The 24,459-nt window shown below is 37.3% G+C and overlaps 1 protein-coding gene across 1 annotated transcript; it reads left to right on the top strand.

Moving 5' to 3' along the window:
- The first annotated feature begins 18,472 nt into the window (after positions 1 to 18,472).
- Positions 18,473 to 23,541, top strand: LOC145570525 (peptidyl-prolyl cis-trans isomerase FKBP16-4, chloroplastic-like). Its single transcript, XM_081629646.1, has 9 exons — positions 18,473 to 18,780; positions 19,855 to 19,910; positions 20,007 to 20,062; positions 20,412 to 20,469; positions 21,264 to 21,338; positions 22,013 to 22,102; positions 22,369 to 22,446; positions 23,177 to 23,217; positions 23,314 to 23,541. The coding sequence occupies exons 1-9, from the start codon at positions 18,564 to 18,566 to the stop codon at positions 23,339 to 23,341; spliced, it is 699 nt and encodes a 232-aa protein (XP_081485772.1). The 5' UTR covers positions 18,473 to 18,563; the 3' UTR covers positions 23,342 to 23,541.
- Positions 23,542 to 24,459: the final 918 nt, after the last annotated feature.

Raw genomic sequence — 24,459 nt, forward strand, 5'->3', positions numbered from 1 at the left:
TTTGTTATAAATGTGGTAAATTAGGCCATACAGAATATCATTGTTCTTCAAATTTGCCTAATGATGATATGCTTGTGGATCAAGTCAACTCTTCCTTAGTACCTAATTAGGAGAAGAATGAAGCCCCTGTGCCAAGATCTGAAGTGGTGGATGATTTTGGGTCGTGAATGCTTGTCAAAAAGCCTGGCCGGAAAAAACCTCCGAGGCCGGAGAAACCTGCTGGGGTTGTTGGGAAAGACGGTCAGAATATTGTTAGGAATCCTGGTCAAACTTCGATGAAAGATTTGGACCTTAATTCTAGGAATAAAAATGGAAATAATTCAAGATATGCACTTCTTACGGAGCAGATGGAGGAAGATATTTCAACTAATCTTTTATTAAAAGATATGAATTTAGAAGCAGGTGCACAAGAGTTGGAAAGAGTAGGAAAAGATTTGACAAAATCTCAAGAAAATAATTCAGTTACTAGCATGGCAACAATTAACCTTGCTGATCAATCCCAATTTCCTAAATTCCCTAACCAAAAAAATTCTGTTTTTAATTTCGGTAAAAGTACTCAGGGAAAAGGAAGTGGAACCTAATCAAAAAAAAAAAAAAAAAAAAAACAAGATACTCAAAAGAATTCGAAATCAAATTAAATTATTCCTCTTAGTCCAATTACCAATCAGGAAGCCACAAAATCCTTGCCAATTTCCCAAAGCATCACTACCAACCAAGGAAAGGAAAACCAAGGCTTGGAGGATATAACAGTAGCATCACAAAAGTTTCAAGCAGCTACAAACGAAGATAATATAGTTGCTTTGAATAGAGAAACCATCAATGAATCACCAAGTATTCCCCCCACCTTCGAATGTCATTCAATTGACAATCCCTACCGAGAAAACTCTCTATGTAGGACAACCGATGGATGTGCCCTACATGGTAACAACAAACCCCTTGACACATGTGATGGAGGTTCGAATGGAATCTTGGGTGGAACCTTTCCAGAATCAATGGAGTTGATAGTCACTCTCCGAATTCCCAATGACATTAATCGATTAATTCGATTTATTTCGCAAGCATATGTTAACTCATTACCCTCATTACCTGTTTTAATGGATGATACAATTCATAATCTAGCTCCGGATTCACCAATTACTTGCATGGTGTGGAATGTTCAAGGTGCAGGAAGTCGATCTTTCGTGAGTGCTCTCAAGGAAGTAGTCCATAGTAATCGCCCCAATGTTCTTGCTCTTGTAGAAACTCATATGGGTGGTCAACAAGCGGAAAGAATTGCCACCATCATCGGCTACACTGGTCATACAAGGGTAGACGCTCAAGGGTTTAGTGGTTGCATCTGGATTTATTGGATTCCTGAATTGGTCTCGGTTGAACCAATTATTAAACATAATCAATTTATTACTATGGACATTAAAAGAGTTGGTGGCATCCCTTGGTATTTTACTGCTGTGTACGCAAGCCCCGACCCTAATAAAAGAACTGAATTATGGAAGGAACTTCAAGATTTTGCTAAATCCCACAATAAACCATGGATGTTGGCAGGGGATTTTAATGATACACGTTATGTTCATGAACGGAGTTCTAGTTGCTCTGACACTAACAGACGTTCGGCCAAATTTCACGAATGGGTGGAGGATATGAATCTCATGGAAGTGGAGTTCAGTGGTCCTAGCCATACCTGGGCCCGTGGCAATTCAGTGCAAACTCAGAAAAGTGCTAGGCTTGATAGAGCGTTGTGTAATGCAGATTGGTCCTTAAGGTTTACAAATGTAGCAGCCAAGAATCTCCCGGCGGTTCAATCAGATCATTGTCCGGTGTTTATATCCCCGAATGGTTTTGCTCCAATCTCCTCTCTGAACAAACCCTTTAAGTTTCAGGCAGCCTGGCTCACTTATGAGGATTTCCGTAGCTATATTGAAGAAAAATGGGACAAGGAGGCTCCACTGATTCCTCACCTCAATAAAATATCCAAACATCTTCAAGAGTGGAACCAAAATAATTTTCATAACATTTTCAAAAAGAAACGAACACTCTTAGCAAGAATAGCTGGTGTCCAACAAAATTTAGCTATCCAAAAGTCAAGGGATTTAATCAAGTTGGAATCAAAATTGCGCAAGGAGTTGCATGAGGTCCTTGAGCAAGAAGAGATTCTTTGGTACCAAAAATCGAGAGTTAATTGGATTTGAGAGGGGGATAAAAACACAACCTTTTTTCAGCTTAGTACCATCACGAGACAATGGAAAAATAAAATTTCCGCCATCAAGGAACAATTGACTGGTGACTGGATTTATGATAAAGTTGGAGTGCAAGAGAATATTGTTAATTATTTCACGGCTCTCTTTACTGATGAAGGGGGTGACGAGCAAGGAGGGCTCCCATATGATGTTTTTCCAGAATTTACACAGAGAGATTGGGATAATTTGTCTCATCCCTTCGTAAAGTGTGAGATCGATAAGGCACTTAATGATATGGGTGCCTTAAATGCCCCGGGGCCAGACAGGTTTCAAGCATTATTCTACCAAAAACACTGGGACTTAGTGGCTCCAAATGTGTATAAAGTGGCTCTTGATGTCCTTCCTGGCAAAGGTATTCCAAACAACCTTAATGATACCTTCATAGTACTCATTCCTAAAGTTGATTCGCATGAATTTTCTACACAATTTAGGCCTGTAGGTTTATGTATTGTTGTTTACAAGATGATTACTAAAGCTATTGTAAACCACATTAAACCGATGATGCCAATACAATCACATAAACATAAATTAATAAAATTATTTAAATATACTCATTTTATAAGTTATTCAAAAAAATTATATATCAATTTTTAAAAAATGAAAAATTCGAGGCAACCCGCTGCCCAACACAGCACGGGGACGCCAGGAACATGGGTCATGCCGTGCCATGGTGTTCGGTCCGAGAGTTCTGACACCGAATCGTGCGGCACACTCTTCTCTTTTGGCGACAAGGACGCAAGCCTAGAACGGAAGAGGTTCGTGAGCACACAGCAACACGGACCAAAGCTATCTTAAGGGAGAACTCGTCAACAACGAGTGCGGAGTCGGGGCTTATGACGGCCGATAGTTCGAAGCAGGCACAAGCGGAGTCGACAAGATGAAGGTGTCTTTTGAGGGTCTCTTGGTTTGGTAGGGGATGCTTTAAAACAAGGCAAGCACAATATCTATAAAAGCTTAAAACAACATACATGTCTTAAAGCAAAAGCAACAGGGTTAGGAGCATTGATTCATTAACCATTCGCTCCTTAAAGAGCTTTATATTGAATACATTGAGAATTACTAGTGAACGCTGAAACGACAGTAACACAATAATTCTACCTAGAGTTTAAAAAGCAAAAAGAAAGACTTGAAAGACATTACATAAGGAAAAACCAAGTAAAAAGGGAGAAGAATACATAAGAAAGGGGTTGGATTCTAACATCCTCCCCCACTTAAGCCGTCGGCGTCCTCGTCGACTTACAAAATATAATCTAAAAGATCCTAGCAGCTTTAGTCTTCTGTTGCAGAGGTGGCTCTTGTCCTTGTTCTGATGTTGGTGCGGTAGCTGATGTTGCAGTTGCTGTCTTCGGGATCTGGATGATAGGGTTTGAGACGACTAACGTGGAAGACGGAGTGAATCCGCATCCACGCAGGTGGTTCAACATTATACGAGTTCCTCCCAATTCGTTTAGTGATGCGGATGGGGCCTTCGTATTTTCTTATCAAGCGACGACTTCTGCCTCTGAGGAATTTCAGCTGTTTTGGTAGGACCTTCACCGTCACCATGTCCCCAACTGCAAAATCTACAGGCCTTCTGTTTTAATCAGCCCATTTCTTCATCCGGGGAGACGCTCGTTCCAAGTAGGTTTTAGTAATATCGGTGTTTTTCTTCCACTCTCTTGTAAAATCTCGAGCCTGAGCACTTCTTCCACCCTCCCAGTCTTCCACTGTGTGCGGGAGAAAAGGTTGTTGACCCATAATCAGCTCAAAGGGGCTTTTGTTGGAGGAGGAGCTCCTTTGAGCATTGAAGCAAAGTTGTGCTACGTCCAAAAGTCTCACCCAATCTTTCTAGTTGGGGCTTACGAAGTGTCGCAAGTATTCTTCAAGCATTCCATTGAATTTCTCTGTCTGTCCATCGGATTGCGGATGGTGGATTGACGACATGTTGAGGTCAGACCCCATCATTTGGAATAGCTCAGACCAAAATATGCTCGTGAACCTAGTCTCCCTGTCGCTCACTATGCTCTTCGGCAACCCCAAGTACTTAACAATGTGTTTAAAGAGCGATGTCGTTTCTTCTTCTCCACAAGCCTTTTGCATGGGTACGAACATGGCATATTTAGAGAACCTGTCTATCACCACCATGATAGAGGAGAACTGATCCATCTTCGGGAGGTCGCTAATGAAGTCCATTGAAATACTCTCCCAAGGTCGAGTGGGTACTGGAAGTGTTTCTATGAGGCCCCCGGGCTTCTGTCTATCAACCTTGTCATACTGGCACACAAGGAAAGTTTTGGTGTAGCTTATCACATCTTCCTTCATTCCTGGCCAGTAGTATCCTATCGCGAGTAAACTGAGAGTTCTCTGCCACCCTAGGTGTCCCGCCCATAGCGTGTCGTGGCATCCCTTCAACAACATTTTTCTTAATCCCCCTGCTTTAGGGATAAAAAGCTTCGTGCCTTTGGTGAAGATGAGGCCATCCTCCATCCAAAAGCTTCTGGTCTTTCCTTCTTCAATCATCTTCCTTATTGTATTTGCCATCGGATCATCTGGTAGGTAGGCTCGAACTTGATCTCTAACAGATGTGGCAATACTGCTTACGGTCATTGGTGCTAGCTTGTACATTGCGGCAAGATCAGCACGCCTACTCAGGGCATCATCTACTCTGTTGCTTGATCCCGTTCTATAAGTGAACTCCATATCAAAGTCGGTAAGTACCTCTTGCCACCGGGCCTGCCTCCCTGTTAATTTTGGTTGGGTGAGGAAGTAGCTAGCTGTTGTGTTATTGGTGCGAACAATAAACTTCGCCCCCATTAAGTAATGTCTCCACCCCTTCAAGCAGTGAACAATTACTAAAAGCTCTTTTTCTTGTGTTGTATACCTCTTTTCTACATCATTCAACTTTCGGCTTTCATAAGCGATTGAGTGGCCTTCTTGGAGTAAGACCCCGCCCAATGCATAATCGGATGCATCCGCCTCAACTTCAAACGGTTTGTTGATATTAGGGAGCGTTAAAACTAGCTCCTTTATGACTGCTTCTTTGAGCTTGAGAAAAGCCCCTTGTTGTTTCTCTAACCAATTCCATTTGTTGTCTTTCTTCAACAAGTCCGTGAAAGGGCTTGCTATCACTGAATACCCTTGAATGAAGCGGCGATAGTAATTAGCTAACCCCAAGAATGATCTTAACTCCAAGACATTCTTTGAAACTTGCCAATCACTAATGGCTTGGATTTTCTTAGGATCCATTCTTATGCGGCCTCCTCCTACAAAATGTCCAAGGAAGCTTACTTCTTTCTTCGCAAAGGCACATTTCTCTCTCTTCACAAACAGATGATGTTGTCTCAATTTCTCAAACACCTTCCACAGGTGTTCTAGGTGATCTTTAAGGGTGTTGCTGAAGCTTACGATGCCGTCTAAGTAAACAACCACAAACTTGTCAAGGTAGTTGTGGAAGACTTGATTCATCAAGGTACAAAATGTTGTAGGAGCATTCGTCAGCCCAAATGGCATGACCAACCACTCGGACACTATGTATCTGGTGACATATGCCATCTTTGGTTCATCTCCCTGAGCAATTCGAACCTGATGGTAGCCGGACCTTAGATCAAGCTTAGTCAATTGCGCAACGTCTCCTAGCTGGTCGAACAAGCTACCACCAAGGGAATCGGATAGTGGTTTCTCACCATCAATTTGTTTAAAGCTCTGTAGTCAATGCACTATCTCAAACTCCCATCTTGCTTCTTCTGGAAAAGGACTGGTGCACCATAGGGGGCTCTAAAAGTTCGGATAAGCCCAGCTTCCAACAACCCATCTAGTTGTTTGCGCAACCTGCGAGTTCTAGAGGGTCCATCCGATAAGGGCTTCTCACGGGTGGTCTAGCACCTGGCACCAGCTCAATGCTGTGATCTATGGCTCTTCGAGGGGGAAGAGATTTTAGGAGCTCCTCGGGAAGGATATCTGCATACTCCCCAAGTAACTCTCCTATGACCTCAGGGATGTCCCCCCATCCTCCTCATCCTTCATCGAGAGAGTGGCGAGGAACGTAGGCTCATTTCTCCTTATCCCCTTTTTGAGTTGCGTCGCCGAGAGAAGAGGACCTTTCAGTTCTTTTCCTTCTTCAGCCCGAGCGTGTGTTCGCAAGAGGCCCGGTTGGTGGCTTGTCTCCAGTAAGGACCCTAAGTGGGGCATCGGGGCAGCCTTACTGGTGTGCAGGAAATCCATCCCAAGGACTAATTTAAAATCATCCATGGTTGCCATCGTGAAGTCCAGGCTCCCACTCCAGTCCCCAATCTTAGTATTCACATTCCTTGCCATGCCGCTAGTCGATTATGCTTCAGAGTTCACGGTTTTAATTCGTCCTCCACTATGCACGGCTTTAGGCTTAATCTGTTCGCCTTAAGTTTTGTGACAAAATTATGAGTAGCTCCCGTATCAATCATCGCTTGAGCTTTCTTCCCATTGATCAAGACATCTACGTACATCAGGCTAGTAGCTCGACCCTTATCTCCTGACGTCTTTTTTCCCATAGCATACATACACTACATTGCCCCCAATTATATATTTTATTTATTAAAATGATTCATTTCATTTTAAAAGATATTAATTATTTAAATAATATGTAAGTGTGGATGAAATTAAATGAGTCATGAGTCATGAGTCATGAATTGAGGCAATAAAAGTATTTTGAATTGGGTCAATTTTATTTAAATGATTGGACCAACTTATTGGGAAGTTAAGGAAACTTAAGAGCCCAATAAATTAGCCCTGAAGAAAAAAGTTAAAGGAAAGTAGGATTTAGTAATGGCAGTTTTGTAATTATGAGTTTTGTTTTAAAAAGGGGAATATAAATACTTTACAACCTCGAGAATCTTCCACTTAAGAATCATTATTGTCAAATTTCACAAAAACCCCAAAAGTTCTCGCCTTATTTTTCCTCTCTTTTTCCTCTCCTTTTTCTCTCTCTTTCCCACGCCTCTCTCTCTCTCTCACCTCTTTTCTCTCCCATCGGCAACCACCGACGGCCAGCAGCAGTAGCCTACCACCATGCCCTCTCTTCTCTTTTCTCTTTTTCGGTTTTGGTAGATTATTAAAAAAAAAAAAAATTTCTCTTCCTAATTTAATTCTATTGTTTCTAAAGCATGATTTTAATTATGTTTTGTATTGATTTTGGGTATATGATGTTAAATTATTCATATAAATTTCAGATTTTTATTTAATCAAGAGCCCTAATTTATGAACCCTAGAATTTGGGGATTTTATGTAATTGGTTAAGGGTTTGATGCTAGGTTGTTATTATTGATTAATTCATGGTTTAAACATATTTTTAATGAGTTTAAAGTCCTCAAATTAATGTTGTAATTTAATTATACACACTACTTTTTAATTATTGAGTTAGGGTTTAATTACTCATAAAAGAGAAAAAGGTTTTAATGATTTAATTATGATTTCCTAGTCTAAAAGTGATGTTTATATTAAATAAGTATAGTGGAATTTTATTTAAGTCATGAAAACTAAGTCTTTTTGAAAGGATTTAAAGTGCCTACTTAAAGAAGAGGCTTTATGACTTTTATGTCATTAAATTGGATTGATTAGTAAGGCTAAAGAGTATTATAGTTGCTGGAAATTGTGAGAATATTGGATTAATTATAGTTATGTATTTTTATATGTAGGAAAGCTTCGAGCTAGGTGATTTCTAGCGAGTGTGGCCAAGTTTAGGCATTATTCAAGTTGCGTATGTGCATGCACAAGAGTATTTGTGTATGCATAGTATCATGTTAGGATTGTGAATTATGATTTAAGTGATAAACTAGTAGCATGTTTGGGTGATTATATGCTTTGAATTGATGTTAGATGATGTAGGCGTCGTTTGAAGTGCACCTACGTTAAGCATGTGTGAATATGCTTGACACTCATAGGAAGTGGGAACTGACATAATACGATTAGGGACAAGGAAAGTAGGGAGCCGCCAACAAGTTTTTTAGGAACTTGTAAACCGTTCACGGATCATAAAAGGCAACTACGAATAAAGGGACAACGATAGGCAACAACGATTGACCCGTGAAGGTTACACCTCATTCATAATCCATGAGATTACTAACTCCATATGGTTCGGAACCACGAAAGGAGGATCGGGGATAATGGTACGAAGTGAGTCATGGAGTCACATTCGCCCGTATTGGCCTCTACTCAATTCTTATAGTGAAAAGAATTCCTGTGATCACAAAGGCATATAAATAAAATATTCAATTCGCTCCAAACTATTATAAATTGGTTGAATATTAATGCAACATATAATTCTAAAATATTAGTGATCACTTCGATTAAAAAACAAGATTAAAAAGGAACCTAACCGGTTGTCCAAATTATCTTATTAGTCGTGATTTCAATTACATATTCCCTTTAACATGCAATATGGTGATCAAAAATAATAACAATAGAATAAACATTAATATTGGAAGCAATTTAACCATAATATTGTTAGTCAAATCAAATACAAATAACCCTAATCATGATACTAGCAACAAGAATAAAAATAAGAGTAATTAAGTGATTAATTACTCACTTTCCGCGTTTCCTTGAATTGCTACATCATGAATAAATTGTTAGTAACTTCAATAAAAATATAAATCAAATTGAAACAATTAAAATTAAATAAAAGTAGAGTTGATTTAGTCCAAACCTTCAGTTAATTCTACCTTTCACGCCTTGATTTAAGGACGAAACCTCGAGTGTTGTATGGACTCCTTGGAGTGCTGAAGGAAGGAATGATGTAGTTAGGAATATAGGTTTAAGGCTTAGAGTATGAGAGAGAGAGAATAGAATGATCTTTGGTGTAGAAGAGAGGAAGAGAGGATGATTTTTGGTGCCCCGAACTGCCAAAAGGAGGGGGGTACTTATAGAGGAAATGAATAAGGGGATGCACGGAACCCTAGAGTTGCAAATAAACCCTAATTTGAGTGCTGTGACACAGCATGTTTGCCACGAAACAGCAACGGGCACCGTGACACGGCACGTCTGTCGTGACACGGCAACAGGCACACCGTGACACAGTATTATCTACCGTGGCGCGGCACAATGTTTTGCCCTAAATACGTCCAAATTGATAAATCACGTGAAGAGTTGTACGCGGAGAGTACGCAGAAAAATCCCGTGTCACGGTATGTGTACTGTGACGCGGCAAAGGACACCGCGACACGGCATTGTCCACCGTGGCACGGTATAACACACCGTGTCGCGGTGTACAGTTTTCCAGAAATGCGTCCAAGTTCATAAGTACGTGAGAAAAAACGCGGAAAAGACACGGGAAAGTACTGTGACACGGTGAAAATTACCGTGTCATGGCACCAGGCACCGTGCCACGTCAGATTTTGCCACGACACGGCGTTTTAGCTGCTGCGCTGTAATTTCAAATTTTTATGCGTTTTTAAAACTATGATAACTTTTGATTCGTAACTTAGAATAAGACATATAATATATCGTTGGAAATATTATCAAGTCTACTTTCTAACCCAATTAGAATCAGGTCAAAATAATTTGTAGATTTTAAGATATGGCCGTTTTAGTAAAAGGGTGTAGTTTTGGGCCGAGTTTAGTATTTTGCTCATATCTTCTTCGTTTTAAATCGGAATTGGGCCTATGATATATCGTTGGAAAGCTTATTTCAAGGCCTATCCAACCAAATAATAATTGGATCAAAATTATAAGGCCACAAAATCAGTTTCTCTCTGTTTTGTGATGTGCACACGAAAAGTGGAAAGTAAGTTATAGTTTAGGAAAATAAGCTAGGAATTGGATTGGTTTATAAAATGTATTGGGAATGAATATGGATTTAAGAACTCCAAAGTTTAAATACTCAACCCGACCAATAATGGCGGTGAAAGGTTATTCATCATCGAGTTTGGTTTTGGGGAGACAATTTTAGGTGTCTACAGATGACATGAATTATTATACAAGCATGGGAATATGTTATTTGAAACATGATACAAGTTGAATATGCAAGAATCATGGAAGTATGTTTTATTTTCAAGTATCAAGAAAGCATGAAATTAATAAGCAAGGCTTGTGCATGTTTAAAAGAGCTATAATTAGAATAATTGAGCATGATTCATGAATTTAATTCTCGCCCATTCATTATTGGTGTTGAGTCAAGAAGCTAGTTTATTTATTTACTCGCTCAAGTAAGTTGAGTTGGAGTAAAGAAGTTTATTAGTGCATTCTATGCACCAAGGTAGTAATCGTGCAAATTTGTGCACAAAAGTAGGTAAGGAACCTTAGTTAAAATAAATAGTATGTGCCCACTAATTAATTCAAGAATGAATTGGAAGTATGTATTGAATGATGTTATGTTTATTCTTGAATGATTGATTGCTTGGAGTCTTCATAAGTTAAATTGGTAATTAAATCACGTAAGTGTAAAAGGATACACACCAAAACTCATGGAACGTATATACCATGAGTACGTATGAACATATGGGGGGAGTTATGGGGTTTTATATTTAACCATAGCTTCTACAGGGGTACAGGACGCTGTACTTTATTTATTTATTATTATGCGCTAGAATTCCGTCACAAGGTGACACTAGTTGGTACTCGTTTGGTTAGCTACCAAGTGAGGGGTCCCTTATTATTAAGGGATAGTTAAGGCAAGGAAACCCGTTTGATGTGTAATCCAAAGCTATTAATAATAATTAATATTGTTAGTTATGAGTCAAAGGTAAGTTGACTTGTGATTGTATGGCAAGCATGTTTTAATTAATCTATTGATGTTAGGATATTCATGTTAGTGTGGTGCATATGTACTTAGCTTTTGCTGATTCGTACTTTTGTGTTTGTGTTTGGCTTTCCTTTCGTTGACCCCACTATGACCCATTTATAAGGTGAGTAGAGGGTTGAAATAAAGGGAAAGTGGCAGGTACTTGAAGCATGAAGAGCATGAAGGGAATGAGTGCAGAGAGTTACTTGTTATGCTTTCCTAGTTTTATATTATGAATTATTAGTATATTGATTATGGACTAACACTACTATTTGTTTTTAAGTTAGTTTTAAAAGGGCCATGTTTGGATTGGTTCCAACTTGCGAACTATTTAATTTTACTTCTGTTTTGAGGTTGTGAACTTAAGTTTTATTTTAAAAGTTGGTTTTTATTTTAGACTTCCGTTGTGTGACTTTGAAAAATAGCCTTACCTGTTATCACAGTGGCGGTAATATTTTGGATATTTCCTAAAAAGGGTTTATTTGGAGTAGAAAATGTATTTTAAAAGAAGAAAATTTCCAGGGTATATATTACACTTAGCTAGTGGGGCATTTCATCATGTGACAAATGATCTTGACAACCTTTCTCTACATGCTCCCTATGATAGCTCCGAGGAACTTGTAATTGGTGATGGTGCCACTCTTTGCATCTAGAATAATGGTTTATTCTATCTCTACGCCTTTTCATTTCTCTAATGTTTTACATGTGCCTTCCATCTCTAGAAACATTCTATCCATTAATAAATTTTGTCAAGATAACAATATATACTAGCATTGAGTTCTTACCCTCTTTTTGTCGTGCTAAGGAGCTTTCAATGTGCACCATCCTTCTCCACGGTCCAACTAGAGCCGAAGTCAATGAATGGAATCCAAGTCCACCTAAAGTCTTTACAAGTCTCAAATTACCAGTGCATGATTAGCATCACTGTCTTAGACATCTATCTACATCTATCCTTAGGATTTTGAATTCGTCTTTCATTTAGCAGTTTTTGATTTTTTTTTTTTTTATCCATGCCTCATTGTAATTATTCTTGTAATATGAATAAAAGTCACAGTACAAGTTGCCTTTTCAGTTTTAACTAACTTTAGATTTGGAAATCCTCAAGGCTCTAGGAGTATTTTTTTAAATATTTATTCGGCACTTCAATTCCCATGGAAAAGTACTTTATATTTGTTAGGGAGTTTTGCAGTAATCTTTCACTGATTGTTATATTCAATTAATATCCTGTAAATACTCTATATATTGATTCATTAACCAACATTACATCATTGTCATAAAAAACACAAATTCTTATATTTGGCAAAAAAAAAAAAAATAAATATTATTACTCTGTCAATTGGAATTTCTACCATTCATCAATGGCGGAAAACAAACACATACTTCCTCCATTCTTTATTACTTGACCTGTATTCTTTTTTGGGAAGTTTCTTTTTACTTGACCTGTTTCTTTTTTTGGCAAATTTAATACTACTCTTTTACTTATTTACCCTCACATTTTCAACATACTACCTTTGTTACCTTACTCCCTTTCTCTCTCACCTCAATCATACCCCTTAGTTCTGCATAGTTCCACCACCATGTCCTCCTTTTCATCCTCCAAGTAACCATGGCAACCACCCATGTCCACCACCCTAACAATATTTTTGAAACACCACCATTCTCCATTCATCATCACAGTTATCTCCCTTTTCACTGTCGATGGTCTCCAAACTCCTCCCCTCACACCCTCTCTCATCGCCTCCACGGCTCTATCGTATGCCGTCACCTCCTTAATTTGTAAAATCTCTTAAAGTTCACCAAAATCGAGGCCATGGTGGTCGAATTTGGCAAGGAATTCTAGATCTGAAACCACCATAGCCAAATTCGACCACCAAGCTCTCAATTTCTGAAAAAATTGAAACAAGGAAGGTGATTGGTGGAGTGTGGGTATTTTCTATTTCCTCTCATTTATTTTATTTTGGTGGTGGTATATTCTCTTTCCTCTCATTTACTGAATTTGAAACAAGAACAGTTAGTTGGTCTCGTCGCCGTTAATTCACTAGGTGAAAAAAGTAGAATGGCGCCGCCTTAATGCCACCGGTTCTTTAAAACCGGTGGCGAAAACATGGGTTAAATTAGGCGGGTTTTTTAGAAGAGGTTTTTGCCACCGGTTCGGTTCAAACCGATGGGAAAAACCATTATTCCCACCGGTTTGAACCGAACCGGTGGCAAAAACCTTTAAAGAAAAAAAGAAACCCCCCTTATATTCCCCTAAATCCTACCCTCATACTCGGCCTCCCTCCTCCTTTCTCTCTCCTGATCTCCTCTCCTCTCTTCTCTCTCCTCTCCTCTCTCTCTTCTCTCTCCTCTCCCTAAAAAAAACCCCTTGTATTCCCCTAAACATCACCACCAAGTCCAACACCCAAGACCACCAACAAGACCACGAACAACACCGAATTTAATCAAGATGGGTTTGATGTTTTTGGGTTTGATTTTGGGTTTAATTAATCGATTTTTCTAGGTTCTTGCATGTGTTTTTTGGGTGTTTTTTTGGGTTTGATTTTGGATTTTAATTCGATTTTTCTGGGTTTCATTAATCGATTTAAATCGATTTTCGGATTTCAATTTGATTTTTCTAGGTTAATTTTCGGTTAAAATAATCGATTATTTTGGGTTAATGCATGCGTTTTTAATTTGGGGGATTTTTATTTTTATTTTTTTTACTTTCGTGATTTCTAGGTTTTTTTCTGGGTTTTTTTTCCATTTCAATTCGATTTTAATTGGGTTTTTTTTCGATTTTCTTTTTTTTCGATTTCAGGGTTTATTTTTTTTTCTGGATTTATTTTTTTTCGATTTCGATTTCGATTTCTGGGTTTATTATTTTTCTGGGTTTATTTTTTTCTAGGTTTATTTTTTTTCGATTTTCATTTTTTTTTCGATTTCTGGGTTTATTTTGTTTCTAGGTTAATTTTTTTTTCAATTTCGATTTCGGGGTTGATTTTTTTTCTGGGTTTCATTTTGATTTTTTTTCTGGATTTCATTTTGATTTTTTTTTTCCGATTTCTGGTTTATTTTTTTCTGGGTTTCAATTCGATTTTAATACATTTGAATTTCTGGTTTTTTTTTCTGGGTTTGAATTCCTGCTTTTTTTTTCTGGGTTTGAATTTTTTAGATTGAATTTCTGGTTTTTTTTTGTTTTTCGAAGCTTATTTATATTAATCGATTATTTTTTTTTTGTTTTAATTGGTGCAGGTACATTGATTTAGATCTTAAATTGAAGAATCAAGATTCAAGAATATTGATTTAAATGTGTATGGGGTTTTTTTTTAAATTTATATTGTAATTTTTTTTGATTTACGAGTATATTGTAATTTTTTTTGATTTATATTGTAAATTTTTTTATTTAATTATATGTTGTAATTGATTGTAATTTTTTTTTTTTTGATTATATATTGTAAAATTTGGATTATATTGATTGAAATTCGTCGATTTATATTGTGATGTTCTTTTTTATTTTAGTTGATTTAATTGTTAAGTGAAAAAAGACAAAAATAAAAATTATATTTTGGGCATTTTTGGCACCGGTTAACCGGTGCCAAAAACAAAGAAAAAAAAATTTAAGCCATTTTTGGCACCGGTTAACCGGTGCCAATAACCATTTTTGCCACCGGTTTGAACCGGTGGCTTTTCATGCTAGTAATTGGCACCCCCCACATTGGCACCAAAATCGGTGGCATTGAGGGGTTTTGAACCGGTGCCAATTTCGTTTTTTCACGTAGTGATTGTTGTTGACGACATCAATTTGTGGTGGTCAAATGTGGTGATGAAAGATGGTTTGAGGGGAGTGGACGCCGTAGAGGAGAGATAAGGGGTAGCCGGTGTTGTTGCGGTAGTGAAGGGGTTGCATTTGTGGTGGAGGTTGTAGAGTTGTAGTGGTGAGGTGGGTGACGGGGGAGGGGTTGGTCAGGGGAGGGTTTGGTCAATGACTCAGTGAATAGGGGTAGTGGGTAAGGGTAATATTGTCTTTTATCTTTTTTTTTCTTACTCTTCCTTGATATTTGTGCCTAGAAGAAGTAGGTCATGTAATAAAAAAAAGAGGAAGTACCATCTTATCTCCACCCTTTAATCCTCGAAAAGCTCCCTTTAAATTCCCGATTAAAATTCCTCACCGTCTCAAAGTCATGGTACTCCCTAATAAAAAACAGGAAAATTTGTTAATTACTACCTCAAAAAGGGGGTCTTTGTGAATTACTACCCCTAAAAAAAAAGTTGTTAATTACTACCCCTAAAACTAATTAATTCTAGTGATTGCTACCCTTTTCCCTAATCAGCCCCTAATTAGGTGATTTAATCTCTTAATGATATCATTATCCGACTAATTTGTAATTAGTTGCTTTTAAACCATGATTAATTAAATAAACCCTAACACAACCTCTAAACCACCAGTGCACCACCTCTGACAGCCCCCTTACCCTATCCCCACCATCTCCGGCAGCCCCCTTACCCCATCCCCACCATCTCCGACAGCCTAACCCTGCCTCGTCATCCACCCCACCTTTAAACCACCTATTGCACCACCTCTAAACCCCCAAACAATCCCTCCCACCCTCGAAAAATCCCTCCTCCCCACCCGCCGGCGACCTTAACCCCCTCCCCTTTGCCAGAGAACCCTATTAGGCCCTCCCTAAGCCTCCTCCACCCCCTTCCCCCCTTAATCAACACCCTAAAGTTCCAAAATTAAAACCCTAAAGCCCTAAAATTGAAACCCTAAGGTGATGATTAGGGGGAAAGGGAATAATGGCAGATTGGGGATGGTCGAGCGAGGTTTTCCAGTGAGGGGTAAGGGGTCCGGGCCGCCGCGGGTGGGGGGGGTATTGTGAAAGGGAGGTGGTTTTAGGGTGGGGACCGAGAAAGGGGTGTTGTCATAGTGGGGAGTTGGAGGAGGTAGGTTCGGTAGTGGGTGGAGGGTGGAGGGTGGCCAGAGGTGATGCAATGGTGGTGTGGAGGTGGTTCTAGGGTTTAATTAATTATTTAAGGTTTAAAAGCAACTAATTACAAATTAGCCGGATAATGATATCATTAATAGATAAAATCACCTAATTAGGGGCTGGTTAGGGAAAAGGGTACCAATCACTAGAATTAATCAGTTTTAGGGGTAGTAATTAACAACTTTTTTTTAGGGGTAGTAATTCACAAAAACCCTTTTTTTGAGGTAGTAATTAACAAATTTTCCTGAAAAAAAAAAATTAAAAAAAAACCCAAAATTTATTGCTTCACATCTCCATCACCACAAATCTCTTTCTCGCCATCCAAACAACCACTTGCTCCTCTTCGAGTACTACAAACCATCCCTAACATACTATCTTTACCTCCACGATAACCCGACCCTACGTTGCACCAAACTTCGAAATCCTCCATTTGCATGTGTCGTCGCCTCTTATGACGGCTTAGTTTGTTTGTGTTATAACATGCGTAACCTTATGCTTTGGAACCCATCAATTGACAAATTCCGATGTATTTGACCTATGCCAAATAAGCATTCATATATATGAGTTTTTGGGTTTGTGCATAATTCTTTACATGATAACTATAAGTTGGTTTTAATCAACTTTAAGGATTTACTTCTGAATTCTCATATTTGCGCTCAAGTTTACTCAGTTAATTGAAAAGGAATAGGAGCGATTTTTGGGTGGAATAAAATTCTATTTCCTGAGTTTTCTCTGTTTAGTAACAATCTTACTCGAATTTCATAATGGTTCTTTGTGAATGACATGATCCATTGGGCTTTATTTTGGGGGTATCTGTGATGATGAGTTTAGGTATGTGGAGGATGATACTTTGATTATGACATTCGATCCAAAAAGTGACTGTTTTGGGAAGATAAAGTTGCCCACGGGGTGACTAGTGAGGTGATTGATCTGATATTGGAGCTTGCCGTGATTGGTGATTCTCTTGTCGTGATTCAATTACCGGGTTATGAAGAATTGGGTTCGATGGATGGTGCGGTGGTTTGGAGAGTGGAAGAGTATGGTGTGGAGAAGTCGTGGAAAGTTTCGTACCAAGTTGGTCATCTCCTATTTATTCTCATGATAACTACAAGTACTATGTCATTTTTGTGGATTATTTTACAAAATATGTGTGGTTTTACCCATTAAGGAAAAATTCTGACACCCAAGATACCTTTGTGCGATTTAGGGCTCTTGAACAAAATAATTTCAAACTTCCATATTATTCAAGTATTTTCTGATGATGGTGGATAATATGAAAAATTAAATCCCTATCTCTCCATTAATGGCATCTCTCATCGTACCACTCATGCACACACTCCCGAGCATAATGGCTATGCCAAATGTCAAAATAGACACATTGTCAAAACTGGCTTGTCTCTTCTTAGTCATGCCAAACTTCCCTTAACCTTTTTGGCCTCATGCCTTCTCCACTGCTACATATCTCATCAATCATTTTCCCATTAAGTCTCTTGAAAATAATTAAATCCCCTTATCTAACCCTGTTCCATTTTGCCTCCGAAAATTAAAAAAATGCAGAATTTTGGATGTTTGTGTTACCCTTGGCTACATCCCATGCCTCTCACAAACTAGCTAGACTCATGCTCCATGCCTTTCATTTTTCTAGGCTACTTCTATACTTAAAGTGCTTACTATTTCTATCACCCTCCTACAAAACGCATGTACACCTTCTGCCATGTAAAATTTGTTGTGGCCTATTTTCCCTCCCTGACTTATGTCCTTCCTCAAGCACCATCTCCAACCACAAATGTTAATGAGATGTGCACTGTACCCATCCCATATATAGTACATCAGCCGGTCGCGGCTATAAATTTCGCTTCTGCTATGCGTCCTCCTCCCACTACAACGCAAGGGTATGATCTCCTCCCACTACTACACAAGGCTATGATAGGAAATATCCTTGCATCTTTTCTCTTAGATTTGGATAATTTTTTTAATGTAATTATCATCATATTTTGACGAGTATATTATAACCTTAAAAATATTGATCAATGAATTACGTTACAATTTCACACTTCTCATTACAGGCTTACAGCCAATAAATATACTTCCTTTTTTTCTCACTCTCTCTCAAACTCGTATTAAATACATCCTCTTTTTCTTTCTTTCGAACTCTCTCATCTTTAAAAACGGGTTAGAGCTCGTATTTTTGCAAATAATGCGTCTAAAAAAACCGAAGGAAGTACTCCCTCTGTATTTTTTTTATTTTATTTACATCAGTTTGACCGGCACATTTGCCGAAACGCAACTTTGACCATTAATATCTTCAATTGTCTATTAGTAAAAATTATAACAAAATTATATTATGAAACTAGACATTATGACTAATCTAATGATATATTATATAACAACATTTATTTATTTTATAGAGGTGAAAAAATTAAGTCATTCATAGTATGTGAATAGTGCAAAAATCAAAGTGATACATTTAAAAAAAAAAAACGGAAGAGTATAATAAAATACCCGACTAAAATAAAATATTCCTTGCATAAAATGTGGACCATAATTTGAGTAATTACTCTGTCCATCATCACAGCAAAGCCCCCATTTTGTAATCTTGGATAATTCCCAGCTGCAATTTCAACTGAATCCATGGAACTCACCCTTTTCTCTCACTACCATTCCCAATTTCTATACAAATCCCCCCTCTTTTCAACTTCTAGTTGGAATTCTTTACCAAATTCTACAAATTTAAAACTAATTCATTGCAGTTGTTCATCATCATCATCAAATGATACAGCTAAACAAACAACATCATCTTTGGCTATTGAGGGAAGAAGGGCATTCATCAGTTGTTTTTTGGTAGCAGGTTTATTCATAAATTTCATAAATTTTGCTTTCATTTTTGTGTCAAATTTTGTTGGGGTTACTTTGATATAATGCTTGTTGATACTTTTTTGTAATATTGTGATTTGGGTGGTTACGTTTTTCAATCTATAATCCGCAGTGTAGTAAAAGCTCTGAAATTTTGTTATAAAAAGTAAAGATCTCTGAAATTTTGTTATAAAAATGGACATGTTTTTAATTAAGTATGTTTTGGATTTCTGTGGTTAGTCTTTTTATTAATTTGCTCTCCATTTCTTATACATATTTGGTAGATTATAATAAGTGGTGTTATTAGAGATTATGTAGCTTGTCTGACTGAAACCATGAATTGGAATATCATGAGCACTACCAACAATTATATCTTTAATTTTTCTCGCATTAAGTAACATGTGAGAGTACCTGTATTCGAGGTCATAAGAGATGTTGCGGCGGTATTCATGTACCAATTGTCATCAGGAGGAACTAGAGGGTTGAGAGACTTAATGTGCATAGACTGCTCGATATTAGGTGGTTGATGGAGGTGCTGTCGCGCTGCCTGCAAGATGAACTTGCTGGGATCGTGTCCTAACAGGACTGGTCGCGAAGGCGTGGCTACCACACTGTAGTGGGGTATGGCAAGGTGGTTTACGAATAAATCTGTTTTACTTGGATACCCCGGAGATTCAGTGATATAACTGAGGAAATCTAACAAGAGAAATAGGAATTAGGAAGTTTTTGTAATGAAATAAAGTATCATGTAATATGGTAGGAAGTAGTCCAGAATGAATAAATGAATGTAGTTATCTGCTTTAATCTATATTCTATGTTAAATGACAAATAGCAGACACGAAAAAGGAACTAAAGAGGATTGTTAAAACCGTGTTCTAACTTGAGATATTGTTTTACTAGACTTCCTTTCTTCCATGTATAAGTCTGATATCATAAGACCCTGCATATCATCTATGTGCATTTTTTGGATATGTTTTGCATCCATGGTAGATGTTCAATAGTCCTTTTGTACTATGTCGGCTGATCTTTGTTATTTAGGATGTTCCCTGACTAAAATTTTTTGTTACAGCTGCTGGGTTGTGTATCACTGATCTGGCTGGGGCTGTCAGCACAAGTAGAAGAGCTGTAAGATTTCTGTATGCTTCACAAATATTATTTTTATTAGTGCATCTCATTGCAATAGTTTCTATGAACTTATAATTTTTTTCTACTTTTTTACAGCTTAGAGGAGCAAAAATACCGGAGAGTGAATTTACAGCCCTTCCTAATGGTTTAAAGTTGGTGAATCCACTTAAAATCTCTTTATTGTTTTATCTTTCTCCCTACCTCCCAACTCTATTGTGGATCGTCATGATCTGCTCTTGTCATTTTTAATGAATTTTATGTTGTGTCATTATGTATAGATTTTTGGTTGTAGAAATTTAATGCCAATTGTCTAGGAATCTAGACTTACTTAATCAGTAAGTTTTTTTTTCTCTGTCCTAGACGAAATCTCTAAGTTGTTAAAGGCTTTCATAGCTAAATCCTTAGATTGACATCTGTTGAGATGCTTATCTTATTCCATGTCCGTGTTACTAGTTCACTTTTCTTTCTTGCTTCTTTGCTCAACTTTTATACATGTTGTAGGTATTATGACTTGAAGGTTGGAGGCGGGCCAGAAGCTGTAAAGGGATCTCGTGTAGCAGTACGGTTGTGACTCAATTTAATTTTTTGTCATACTGTTATATTAGCATGATACATCTTTAATTTTGTAAATTGACTTGGTTATGCTTAGAAATGTTCTATTGTCATGTCTTTAGCAAATTCATACTACATATATCATAGAAAACTCACTTTGTGTCAACCTACCCTGAATTATTATATCCTACAAAGTTCTCATTAGTGCATTTGGTTTGTTAATTATGTTTCCATTTTCTCAATGCCCATCACTTGATGAGCTTTTAAAGGGTATAAAAAAGAATGGTGTATTAAAGGGTATAACTAGTTTATGACCGAATATATATGAAGAATAAAAGAGTTGTTTGAAATGCACTATTTTGTTCAGCCTCTATAGGACTTACAAAGCATAAGGACTCATATTATCTAGAACTAGGGCATAGTTCTAATACTAATTCATCATCCACTAGCACTTAATTATCAATGTAAACATTGTGTGTCTAATGTCTAATTGCTTTTGCTATGGTAACTATCATCTTTAAAATGGAAGCGCTGTGAGCTTAGATAATATTGAAGATTAATGCTTTTGACTCTTGATTTTGACAATAGTATCCAATATTATAATGTATAAGCTATGGATTTGGCTTTGGTGATGCATCATGATGATGATTATCCCTCCCAATTTGTGTTACCAGTGTTTGCAACCCTTTTGGTTGTTGTATTTGCAAATTCTTTGAGCCTTTCTCATATTGCTTTCTGTTATTTACAGAAAATGCAGTAATATGTCATATCCTTCAGCATGATCATATGAAACTTTTGTAGGTGCATTATGTTGCTAAGTGGAAGGGCATCACTTTTATGACTAGTAGGCAAGGGATGGGAGTTGGTGGCGGCACGGTAAGATCTAAAGTTGCTGAGTACATGTAATTCTCTTTAGAAGATACAGTTAAAATCAAGTAATGGATGGCTAACATGCTCATCCCTCTTATATAGTTATATGCACTAGTTTTTGTATATATGATTTTTCCTTGACTAAATGACCTTCCCTTAGTGGGTTTCACTTTCCTTTCATTGAATTTTTAGCGTCTGGTGCCTTTTTTCTACTGTAAATTTTTCCTATTATTTGATTGGAAATTTGTGGTCTCAAATCATAATCTATTCCTTATAAACCTATCTAGAAAGACCTAGCCAAGTGATGAAACTAGTTGAAAGGTCGAAGCCAAATGAATTACAATTACACTCTCAGTTTCTGCTCCTTTGTACACTATGTACAGATAACATAAGGATCTGGTATTTGACAGCTCTGAACATGAACAGTGATTTGTTGTGCTTCATGCAACTGCAATCCTGATAAATCATGTTTCTCTTAGAGTTATTGTGCCTTAAAGTTGTAGTTCTTTTCTTGAGTTCATTATTTATGCATATGCTTAAATGTTGCAGTATTTCTTCAAATGCTTAAATGTTATAGTATTTCTTCAAATGCTTAAAAAAAATGTTTCTAATAATTTATCAAGATCTCAACTCTCTTCTTTCCTTTTTGGGTTAATATGAACCTTTTTCAATGCTTCCAGCCTTACGGTTTTGATGTTGGCCAGTCAGAAAAAGGCAATGTTCTTAAGGGGCTAGATCTTGGTGTTGAAGGAATGAAAGTGGGTGGCCAGGTGAGACCTTTTTTTATATACTTGTCTGCCATCGATTGCCAAAAAGAGACGGGAAAACCTTTACGGTGGATTCTTCTGCTGAAATTCTGATGAAGTGGAGCTTAATTTGCTGTTTGGAATGCATTCAGGCTATATAAAATCTTGATTGATAGAAATGATTCTTAGATGATTTTGCAGATTTTTATGGATTAATTAATTTCCCTTCTGCCAAGTGTTATTATATCCAATTCTCCCATGCTAATTTTGGAGCTCACTGCGAAATACAGCGATTGTTGATAGTTCCTCCTGAACTAGCATATGGAAGCAGAGGAGTCCAAGAAATCCCTCCAAATGCAACAATAGAGGTATGATATACTCTGGCATCTAAAGTTATAACTTCTGATTATAGGTAAGAAGCAACATATGGCGCTGATTTGACTTTGTTGTATGTGAAATACTTTCTTTTATGGGATGTAAATTAAGGGTTTTATGTATTGAATTCAGTGCATCAGGATTCAGGGCTATGATTGATAAACTCATACCTCTATAGTAAGTCCACCCTTAGGCATGCAGAAAACCTTTTCTACCTGTACACCCCAATTTTGTCTAAATGTCAGATTCCACATTTCGTTCGTTAATAACCTGACTAATTTGACTATCGGTTTACTGAATAGTTACAGAATCTTGCTAGTCTTCTACTTTTAAGCAGGACTTATTATGCAGCTAAGTAATTTTATTCTGAAGAATCAAATGAACTCTGAATTATAAAAAGTCCTTGACATAACCTTCAACAGGTTCAGCCTCCCGGTGAGCTTAATAATCAATCTAGGTAATGAATCCAACTAGAAACGTCTAAAATTATTGTTTGTAATTGTATTCCTTTCATATCTAAAACAAATTTTGGGTTCAAATAATTCACCGGCAAATCTTAAATTTACAGTTTCGATCATCACTTTCATGTGCTTCTGAGCTTCCCTATATACTCGTGCTTCTTTAATTTCGAGATAATTTTCTGATGTTTAGTACTAAATTCTTTTTCCCTTGCATTACAATTGGAACCATTGTCCATCACACTCTTTTGATTATTATGTGCAGCTGGATGTGGAACTTTTGTCCATCAAGCAAAGTCCTTTTGGGTACGACATCGTCTTGTGGGACTCTTGTTGAACCATTTACTTTGATTCTTACTATTAGTAGCTTCATAAATGGTTGTTTTTATTTTGTAACTGCAGGTCTCCAGTTAAGCTTGTGGAAGGATGAAATGGTCCTATTCTTTGTGCAATTTCTTACTAAGATGGCCTGATGGCAAAAGATAATTTTGGAAAATTCACTGTTATGGATAAAGTTTCTTCCCAATTTATAAGATTTGATACTTGGATATTCTTATTATTATACATCAATTGTAGCTTTTTTACTATCCTGTATCTAAGTTCAAAATCATCCTGTATAATCTTGTTCTACTTCCTCTTGTTGGGTGTTTCATCTCTTTCAGCCAACACAATTGTAACGCTTCGATCTTAATGCCTTTTCTCCAATTCTGCAAGTACTTGCAGACTTCAACTAAATCTAAGGTCTCTCGATTTCGTGGACTATTAACTGACAGATGGAAATTAGGGAACTTAACCATTAATCCTCAGCTAAACGCCTAAACAAATAATGAGACACTGCTGTATACCTAAAATTCATCTTTTTTTTAAACATCTTCGTTCTCCTAAGCCTAGTAATCTTTTGAGGTGGTAGTGTGCTACCGAGATCAAATCCCATCTAGATCACCCGTAAACAAACAAAAATAAATACTTTGTATATTTGTAAGGTCTTGCGTTCTTGCTTGATTATCAGAATGACTAGGTTCACTTTTGAATTACTTTGATCACTTATCTTTACTACTACTTTAGTGGACAAACTGCTGGTTGATCTCCTTAAAGTGATTTTTTCCGTAATAAGCTTTGAAAAATTCAAAATGCATAAATGTACAATTTATATATCCTGTATTATCTTTTCTGTAATTTCCACAATCAATGGAATCAAACTGTAAACGTATATGCAACTGGTCTAATCTCAGTTTATGAATAGTAATTCCCCTTAAATGTCTAAAATTTAACGTTTGCTTTGATGCATTACACCCAGTTTCGCACTCTTACTCTGATGACTGGCATAATCGATGCAAGTGCAAAAAACCTCCTGTTTCTGTAATCTCATGAGATACACCTAACAACTCACTCGGTCATGATTTAGTTATCACGCAAATATTGTAATTTTAAACTAGTAATGTAACTTCTCCCTCCATCACAAAATATTGCTATATTCTTGTTTATGATATTTCACGAGAATGAGAGGAGGGAGTGTGTGTACATAAAAATCAAAACAAGTTCAATAAA

Source organism: Chenopodium album, chromosome 12 (genome assembly GCF_948465745.1).
Source record: "Chenopodium album chromosome 12, dcCheAlbu1.1, whole genome shotgun sequence".
Lineage (NCBI taxonomy): Eukaryota > Viridiplantae > Streptophyta > Magnoliopsida > Caryophyllales > Amaranthaceae > Chenopodium > Chenopodium album.